This window comes from Mixophyes fleayi, chromosome 6, assembly GCF_038048845.1.
Source record: "Mixophyes fleayi isolate aMixFle1 chromosome 6, aMixFle1.hap1, whole genome shotgun sequence".
Taxonomy (NCBI): Eukaryota; Metazoa; Chordata; class Amphibia; order Anura; family Limnodynastidae; genus Mixophyes; species Mixophyes fleayi.
This window is the reverse complement of record NC_134407.1, coordinates 39,160,411-39,170,653: the sequence shown is the minus strand read 5'-3', so window position 1 is coordinate 39,170,653 and position 10,243 is coordinate 39,160,411. Positions and strand designations below refer to the sequence as shown.

Sequence of the window (10,243 nt, the reverse complement as noted above, 5' to 3'; positions counted from 1 at the left end):
AGTTACAAAACAAATAAGCACTGTTAGCAGCCAAGCAATTAGGAACTGCTAATGTAGCACTAGCCTAGTAGCTACACATGTAGCAGGGTTCACTAAAACAATAGGTTACAAATCAAGCAATCTGTATAATTCAATTAATTGCATACAATTGCATAACTTGTGCAATCATAAGCCTTAGGGTTAGGCTATACAGACAATTATGACCTATGATTCTCCCCATGCAACTGCAGGTCAATATTGCATTCCATCAATTTGGAAAAAGTGGGATGGTCCACCCCCTATGAGACCATATAAACATCTCTCACTGTTCTGACACAGTATATGTAATGGCAGCTCACTGTAATAACTTGCACCAGTGACATGGGACTGCGACACATGTTGTTACTTAGAACTTACTAAATGTGTTGCTCTGATGATAGATGAAAGATGTGAAGATTCCATCTGCTGTTGGACTACAATTTCCTCAGCTTAGCATCCTGGAGGCTGTAGTTCAGTTCAAATGTTGCCTATTACAGTCCTATACTTTTACTTTCCACTTCTACATCTTCTCTATTTCCAAACACCAAACATTGTATATTTCCTGTACCCGTGTAGTATTCTGTGATTACAAATGTCTCAAGCTCTTCACACATTGTCACATTGTCAGTAATTTATCTAAGTGCAGAAGCGACATAGTCCAAAAGATGTGTCTACTCAAATTCTGTCTGCTTATTAAGCTGTCAGTTATATTTAGAAAAACATCTCTAGATTATGCCTTTTCAGATGCATTTTATGGCGTTGTTGTTTTTCTAAATGGAAATAAATACCGGTTAGAAAAGCTGGTTACATTAGCTAACTTACTGTTCAGAAAGCTAACCCTCTCCATGCCATCTAAATGTATATAATCTTGAAGGAGAAAAAAACTGTACTACATTTAATTTTCAGGATAATGTTACTGAATTGTTGCATTTAAATTTCAGACATATGTGTGTATATAACTAACAGTCCCAATATTCAGTGGTTGAAAAAGGGCACCTGAAATGGGTGTGGTTTTGGTCAGAGTGGGAGTGGTTTGATTGAGGAGGGCGTGGCTTAACATGTCTCAATTTTTCATTCACGAATATAAGCAGGTATGTAACTGTGTCAGACACGTTTTAATCCGATATTGTACACGGGTAATGGGGTACAGTTTAGAAAATGAAGCAAACATCTGGGGCCTGATACATTAGTGATCTTATCTGTCGTTTTTTGCTTATCTTAAGCAAATCCATTCTGTGCATGCTCAGAAACGGGAGATAAGAAGCAAAATCCACTGCGTAAGTAAAGAATTTCTTAAGTTAAGATGAAAATCCATCTTAACTTCACTCTTATCTCCCCATTTCTTCTTAAAATAAGCATCTTAACTTTTGTACAAGATAAGAACACTAACAAATCAGGCCCCTGGTCAGCAGTTGCAGCAGCAAAACCACAGATACCCTGGAACGGTGTTCAGAATTGTGCTAAAATAAACATCTCTAATTCCATTCCTCATCTTTCTATTACCTTTATGTTCCATATTTTCCTATAGACTGAAGCCTGATGCTGAGTTAGTAGCAAAGAAAAAAAGAAGCAAATTTGCACCTTGGCAAAACCATGTTGCATTGGAGGAGGGGGGTAAACTTAAAATGTAGGGACAGATTTATAGTTGTGGTAGGGCTATGTTATAGATCAACTTTAAATTTCAGTGTAAAAATAAAAGCACCAAGTATTTGTGTGCTACATGAAGAAGCAGCCAGTATTGTCCTTGCATGTATAAAAAAATAAGTAAAAATTAATTTACACCCCTTGCATTGTAACATGGTTTGTCCAGAAGCAAATTTACTGCTTTTTTTTTTAGCTTTGCTCCTAATGCAGCATCAGGCCCTGAGTCAGCTATAAGACCTGGTCAGGAACCAGGGAAGGCCAGAAACAGAGGTGCTGCTAGGTTATGAGACCAGCAACCAGCCAATCCACATACATAGACTCTCCTAGCTTGCACTTGTGCGTCTGTTAAAGTCATTAATAAAAGAGAAATAATAATGTTCTTATGGGTACACTGGAGACAAAGTTAGAAAATAATTTAAGTGTCTCATATAAGTTTGCATAAAACAATTAAACAAAAATCATATTGTAAAAAATGAAGGGTATAGCAACACCAGAGCAGTCATTTACCATCAGCCGCCAGAGGGATACCAGACAACTGGCCTATATTTCATTGTTAACGTTTAAGCAGCGATAGGGTTTTATTAATATCTGCTATTTTAATCAAGCTGAAAATATGGAGGTCTTAATTAACTGTCTGCAATGGCCAATATCATTTCCATAAAGGCTCTTTCACTTGGCAATATTGTAGCTAACACAGAATTGAAATTGTCACAAAAAATAGTCACTTGTGTGAACTGTCTGTACACAACAGCATCTGAATCATAAGTCGTATTTTCATTTTGACTTCATCTGTTTATCATCTACCATGGGAATATCCCCATAGGAAAACATTTGTGTTCATTTTGTATGATCTTGTATGAATTATCTTTCATGATTCTTCAATAAAGCTACAAAAACATGGGAAAAGCTGTTTTGTTTCCAGGATGATAACAGGTCGGTTCTGCTTCTCCCACTTATTTACTCTTTACAATAGGATGTATTGGTTCATTTTGAAAATGGATTAAGCACCAGATAATTACTATAATGCAGGTTATTGCCTGTCCCGGAGATCAGACAATTCTCCCGGGAGAACGCTTAACTTCCTGCATAGTGGGTGGGTCGTACCACGATGACACGAATCATGTCATCAAGCCGAAGGGGCAGTGGTATGATGATGCACCCAGTGTTATCCTATGTTTGCCCCCACCCACTTGATAATAGGGCACGCCAGGGCCGCCTACAGAAAAAATCGGGCCCAGTACGGGCCAACGTGCCACCCGCCCCCCCCCCCCCCCCATGAGCAGCCCCCCCATGAGCGCCCCCCCCCCCCCCCCCATGAGCAACACATACTTACCTGGGTCCCGCCGCTGGTCTCCGCTATTCTGTCTTCAGCCAGGCACCAGGATCCGATCGCAGGGGTGGAGGAATCATTCCCCCTGCGATCATGTGATCTGTCACAGGCAGAGCACATGATCGCAGGGGGAATGATTCCTCCACCCCTGCGATCCGATCCTGGTGCCTGGCTGTCACGGTGACAGCCAGACTGAAGACAGAATAGCGGAGACCAGCGGCGGGACCCAGGTAAGTCTTTGCTGAGCTGTTGCACCGGGCCCCCTGGTGAGCCCGGGCCCGGTACAACAGTACCCCCCGTAACCCCCTGATGGCGGCCCTGGGGCACGCCCACCTCTTCTTTTCATACCTCACTTCCACATCAGGGCCATCTTAACAACATTATGGGCCCCCGGGCAAAGCAGTGCACCGGGGCCCCTAGATATAGATATAGATATATAGATATATACAGATACAGATATAGAAATAGATATATAGAGATAGAGATAGATAGATGTACTTGCTCAGTGACTCTTTTTTTTGCAGGTTTTTTTCTTTTGCAGGATTATTTATTCTCATTAAGAGCCGTGCCTATGGGGCTCCCTTGCCCGTGGGGCCCCCAGGCAGCTGCCCATCGTGCCCAATGGAAAAGATGGCCCTGTTCCACATATCCCGTAGGCAAGGTGTGAAAAGAAAGCAAACATTTGCACAATAAGTGTGAAAAGTAGAAGCAGAAAAGGACTATGGGCCTGATTCATTAAGGAAAGTAAAGCAAAAAAATAACTTTGCACCTTTGCAATACCATGTTGCATTGGAGGGGGAGGTAAATTTAAAATGTGATGGCAGATTTATAGTTAGGGTATGGCATGTCCTAGATCAACTTTAAATTTCAGTGTACAAATAAAACTATCAAGTATTTATGTGCTACATGAAAAAACAGCCAGTATATAACTTATGTGCAATATAATAAACTAATTTGCACCCCTTGCATTGTAACATGGTTTTGTCCAGGAGAAAACTTACTATTTTTTATGCCTTAATGAATCAGGCGCTAGGTCCATATTGACACTTTGTTTGGGGATTCAGGTGATGCTGAGGGTGAAGAAATGGGAAAAGCGATGCAAACATCACTATCAACACTGCAACCAACATACATTCACTCCCGAATGCCAAATACACACATCAGTGTGGACCACAGTCTATTATCAAACTAGAAAAAAGGAGTCAGGTATGCAACAAAGTACCTGTGCAATATATGAGTCTATATAAGAATATACAGTGTAATGATTGGAGAATTGCTGTGTTGCTGACACATAGTGGAAGAGTGTGCATAGTGGAGTCTATTGCACAGGCCCATCCTTATTTTAAACTTACAATTAAAAAAACATGGTTTGTAATCGGTCTATGATATACAAACTATATTTTATTCGTACGTATATAAACTTGAGACAAACATTTCTTATCAACACAGCAATTTGAGGGTCTTTGTCTCTTTACGTAAGGGGAAAAAAATATGTTTTACTTATTTGCTGATTTACTAAAACAATTAACTTTCCAGCATTATGGCAAATGACAATCACAGCAGAGGATAGTTATAAACACTCCACCAGCTTGTGGTATTACGTACAGCAACATTTCCAAAATCTACTCATCGGGGAGCCCTAACAGTACAGGTTTTCCAGGTCACAAGTGAAATAATTAGTACATCCTGTGGATCTGATATAATGTAATCAGTTATGCATACACCTGTGCTCCAGCAAGGAGATATAGAAAACATGTACTGATAGGGATCCCTGAGGACTGGATTTTGGCAACACGGATCTACAGAGTTTCTTAAACCTGATCCGTCAAGTATCCCAAACAAGATGTGTTTTCAGAAATCCTGTGTGCGAGAACAGATGGGGTGATTACCAGTCTATTCAATTACATTAACTCGCCTATGCTCCTCATACCATGAAAGGATTTTTGAAAAACTACATTACAGAACTATGCAAATATATTCAATAAACAATGGATTGTCAGTAACACTTGTCAAACCTCTACAATAATATCTAACTTTATTGGCACTTCTTGGAAGAAGAATCCATTAAATCTTTATATTTAAGTTTTGACTGAGAGCAGTTTATAATTTTGCTTTACAATGCAACTAGCAGTCAAAACATCCTTTGTTTATTGTATAGTGACCAGAGGAAAATTATATATACATTATATTTTATTTAATTTACAAGAAATATCCTGGGTTGCAGTGGGTGTTTTCTATTACCAAAAGAGGGGAAACAATGAACAGTGAAGGTGGACGTATGTATGACTCACTCATATGTAGGTATGATTTTCTAGGGGTCCTGTTTGGGACCACTTTATCAGGTTTGTGATTACTTACATCTATGTTTGTGCACTTTCTGTGCCATTATTACACTTAGCGGTCTCATGGTACCTAATTTCTCACTCATGTAGTTCTATAGAGGGAAAAGTACATCTTTCATACTACAAAATGCTTTATCACATGTGAAAGAAAGAAAATCAGATTTAGAAATTGTATTAATCTTAAGTTTGAAGTCATACATTATTTCAAAATAGCGGACAGTGTTGAAGACTGTCTGTATCTGTGCATTATTAATGTAGGACTCTAAACTTCATGTTTGGTTTGGTTGTCTTTCCAAGTTTAATCACCTGGTTCTTGCTGCCTAGAAGTATTGAAGCTACAGATCAAAGCCTTCACACAAGGTATATTCCCCATTTTGCACATGGTTTTAGGAAACATGATAAAAAATAGTCATTATTTGTTACCACCCATAGACTAAATGATAGTCTTTACATTTAGTTATACATTTTTTGAGCATAGTGGAATTGTACTTTAATATGACACTGACACAGAATACAACACAGCTGTATATTTGAAAAGTGTTTATTTACAGACACTCTTTGAGTACATCTCAATCTTTAAGTCCAGTTAGTGGCTGTTTTTTTTTAATAAAGTTAACACTACCTATTATTAAAGTCTTTGAGTTATGCGTACACAATTCAGTCCCGACAATATACTTTCGCCTGTCCATGTTTTCACTTTAAAATCTGTACTACAAAGGTAACACTTCTGAGCCACAAAACAGCGCATACAAAAATATAGATTCTAGAAAATTCCCAAATTTTAACTGGCAGTAATGTACAGCTCTGCTATATAATTGGTATGGGACCATCTTTCTCATTAATAAGGCAACCTATATATACATGCAGACATTGAGACACTGTCTACATTACACAAGGCACCAAAAAAACACTGTTTAAGATAAATTCATGCTGCCTAACATATAACATTTATTTACATTCATTAAATAAATTAACCTCTTGGCCTCCAACATAACATAAATCACAAATGGTACCTTTTTCAGTGGTGAGCTCTGTAAACACAGATCAGCAACACAGTCCACGTGTAAGTCTTCAGATAATACACGTTGGTTAAAAAATAGTGATCTAGTTATGTAAAGTTTGCAAAAGACACGAAGTGCCAAAATAAGTTGGCACCCTATAGATTGCACTTGTTTTAGACACACTTGTATTGGTTCACTAACTAGAGAGAAACAAAGTCATAAAACATATAAGGCTGGGAGATCCAAGGGTACCCCTTCATATCACACCGCCTGCCCACAGCAGTTATGACGAGGATAAAGTGCACAAGTTATATGGCCACTTCTGGTGTTTCAAAGTGAGACACCTCTCAAAGCTGCCATGTCACTCTTTTCCTGAATGTATACCAGGAAGTGTCAAACATTAAAACTCAAACAGGAAACTATAGTTAGTAGAAATTAAAACAAACTATACATGGGATGAAACCAAAGATTACACACCATTGTTTAAAAGAAACATTTAAGTGGAGATCATACGATGCAAAACCTGGGGGTAAATGTATCAAGCTGAGAGTTTTCCGGCGGGTTTGAAAAACCAATCAGATTCTAGCTATAATTTATTTAGTACATTCTACTAAATGATAGCTAGAATCTGATTGGTTGCTATAGGCAACATCTCCACTTTTCAAACCCGCCGGAAAACTCTCAGCTTGGTACATTTACCCCCTGATCTCTCTGGTGACTACATTTGTGATGCAATGGCATTTTATTATTATTAAGTTTCATTTTGGTTTTTCTCCTATTATCACGCCTCCATCTATTCTGTATGAACTAGGTCCTGGTTTCTGAGCTGTAGTGCTAGTCTTTACAGATCGGTGGCCCAGCAGGTGACAGGGCTGGCAGTGTCCTATTATCAGTGCTGTAACTAATACAGTGAATACTGTGGGTAACATAGAACACGTACTCTCCATAACACAATGTAAACCCTGGCTTTCCCGCTGAGATCATCATTCAATCAATCACTTCTCTTTCAAAAATCGAGAATGACCAGTCTTTAGGGCAGTACCTGAGCCAGCATCTTCCACTTTGAGACCCAAATGCTATGTAAGTCTGTGTATAGTGGCATGGGCCCCGGGATTGCCGTGATATTCCCTTACACACCTTGTTCAAGTTATTGGGTTTAGGATGTCCTACTAGGACACTGTCCCATCTGACCGCTGCTGTTGCTGGCAGAGCAAGGACTGAGACTGAGAGAACGTTCTTGCCCTGTGCTGCCGCTAGGGGCCGCAGTGGCTCCGCTCGCCGAGCTTTTCCTCTCCTTTTGCCGGAGGTGGATTTTGGTGTGTCTCTTGCGCTCATCGCTCCGGGCAAACTTTCTGCCGCAGTAGTCGCAGGCGAACGGCTTCTCCCCAGTGTGGGTGCGGATGTGTGTGGTCAAGTGGTCGCTGCGGCTAAAGTTTCTCATGCAGATGCGGCACTGGAAGGGCTTGTGGCCGGTGTGGATGCGTATGTGCCTGGTCAGTTCGTCGGAACGGGAGAAGCGGCGATCGCATCCTTCAGCCGGGCATGGATAAGGTCTCTCATGGACGGGAGTCTTGCTAGGGCGGTTGGGGTATTTCCTGGGTCTGAGGATGGGTCGTAGGGGCAGATTCTGAGGGCTATAGGCACTGGGCAGTCTCGATCCCTCATTAGTGCCTCCCAAATTGAATCTGCTAATGGTGGATAGTGGGGTAAGAGGAGGGGGCACCCTGATGCCTGAGTCCAGGTGGCAGGGGAAAGGTTTGCTCTCATTCATAGGGTGCAAATCTCTTTGGCACTGGGGTGGAAAGAGAGTTGGGTAGTCCGGGATCATATTGTATATAGTGCCATCCGATGCTGCTTTGGGGGAAGGATAAGAAGGGGGTGGGTATGACAGCGAGGATCCTGTAGAGGTGCTGAGGAAAGCTGAACTGTCCGGGTACACGGGGATTTCAGCACAGCTGGAATAAGGTGGTGGGGAGTACATATGGTCCATGTCATTCTGGGTGTGAGCCATACTGCAGCTCAAGCTGTTGGGCAAAGGGTTGGGGGACACAGAGGAAGCGTTGGAAGAAGTTGTAGATGAAGATGAAGACGGGGTCACTCCCAGGATACCAGCACTCACAATGTTAAAGAAACCCTCTGGATTCCAGCTAGCCCCGGGGTACTGGGGGTCAATGGAGAATTTGCCCATATAGGTGAACGTCTGGTTGCGAGGAGCAGATGGGTAGCTGGAGTAAGGAAGATCCAGTGACCTCTTCTCACCATTCATATCCACATTGATCATTCCATCTATTAAAAAAAAAGACAATTAAATACATTGTAACTTTTCCATAAAATGCTATATGAGCCCAAATGTAAAGTGTATTATTTTATTCTCTAACAATAAATATTTGCATTGATGGACGTTTGCTTCCGTATGTACATCATTGTATCCAGTATCACTTGTCAATGTGAACCTGCCACGGACCTATTCGTGTACCAGCGTTCAAGTGACAGGAGTATTACTTAGCGAATGGTCTGACAGCAAAATTCTATCCTGTATTACTATTTAAACTCGTCGAACTTTACTAACTGTCTGAAATCACTGCAACTTGGAATCATCCTCAGTCGTTATATTAAAGCAGGTTTGACAGATAATGTCGGACATAAATATTCTTTAATTTGACCGTCATTTAATAGCAGCTGTTGGAATCATTTCATAAATAATGCTCATTGGTCCAGCAATTAGTAATTGTCAATATGTAAGCTGTTGCTTCCTACAGCATCAGTACTAACACTCGCTAAGTACTACCAGAGCCTGCATCTCATATCTTCACACATCTTTAAAAGATCAGTCCATAAGTACCTTGCATTGTCACACAACAGAGTCAGACATAATACACAACACGGAGCATCCATATAGCCAGTCTATAAAGATTACTATGATTACAGGAATAATGACAGGGGCCGCTTACCTCCCGTCATACGGCTCATCTGGTCAAATGGTCCTCCCAGATCGACATTAGGGTAGATAGTAACAGAGGTTGGTAAAGTCGATTCATCCATAGGATAAATGCCATCTGGGATCTGATGCACAAATCCACCAATAGTCACTGGGATTTTCTCTACAGTTTTGGCAGTCATCATCATTTCATCAAGTGACAACCCCAGATTGACAAATTAAAAAAAATAAATAACAAAATGAAAAAAAAAAAAAACTTACTTAAAACTAACTTGCAACTCTATGCTGTTGCCTACAATTGCATCCAATGTCAATAAAAAATGAGCTAGTACCCAAAGTAAGATACAATAGCAACAATCATGGGGAGATCTCATTGATTCCAGATCTTAATGAGAAGTGAAGAGGCTGTTGTAGTGTTATTTTAACAACTATCCTTTGCAGAGCTGTTAATCAATTGCAGTAAGTGGAAAAGTGTGGCTGTAAGTATTTATTCTGTAGCTTTGAATGCCCGTGACGTCACGGACCATATAAGGACAGGAACAGGGAAGGGCGCCCCGCCCGCCCGTGTCGTCACGGAGATTTGCATTGGGTTCGCCGTTCTATGAATGGGGAGTGGGCGGGGCTTAGCTCGCCCTGGAGAGATGAATGGGGCTCGTTGTCAGACAGCTGCAAGCTCTGAGCGCTTTAGCAATAGGCGCAATAAATACGATTTATGTGCAATATGCAGGAGCGGACATGTGCTGTACAGGCTCATGTATTATCAGAAACTGCGATACACACTTAGTAGATTACCCTCTGCACAGCGGATTCCGGTCGGGGTAGGTCTCTCCTAATAAGGCAAAGATCCGGCCCCAAGGGGTCCTCCCCCCTCCTCCATATATAGGAGAGTTCCGGAATATTAAACTTCGGAAACAGCGAGCAGACTCGAAGCTGTACTGTAAAACCTACTCACTTCTCTTGGCAGGCTATT

At 41.0% G+C, this 10,243-nt stretch overlaps 1 protein-coding gene across 1 annotated transcript; it reads right to left on the bottom strand.

Annotated features, from left to right (window-relative positions):
• Positions 1 to 5,859: 5,859 nt before the first annotated feature.
• On the bottom strand, positions 5,860 to 9,727 carry EGR2 (early growth response 2). The gene is made up of 2 exons (XM_075215176.1): positions 9,287 to 9,727; positions 5,860 to 8,621 (listed from the first exon to the last, which is right to left on the bottom strand). The coding sequence occupies exons 1-2, from the start codon at positions 9,459 to 9,461 to the stop codon at positions 7,492 to 7,494; spliced, it is 1,305 nt and encodes a 434-aa protein (XP_075071277.1). The 5' UTR covers positions 9,462 to 9,727; the 3' UTR covers positions 5,860 to 7,491.
• Positions 9,728 to 10,243: the final 516 nt, after the last annotated feature.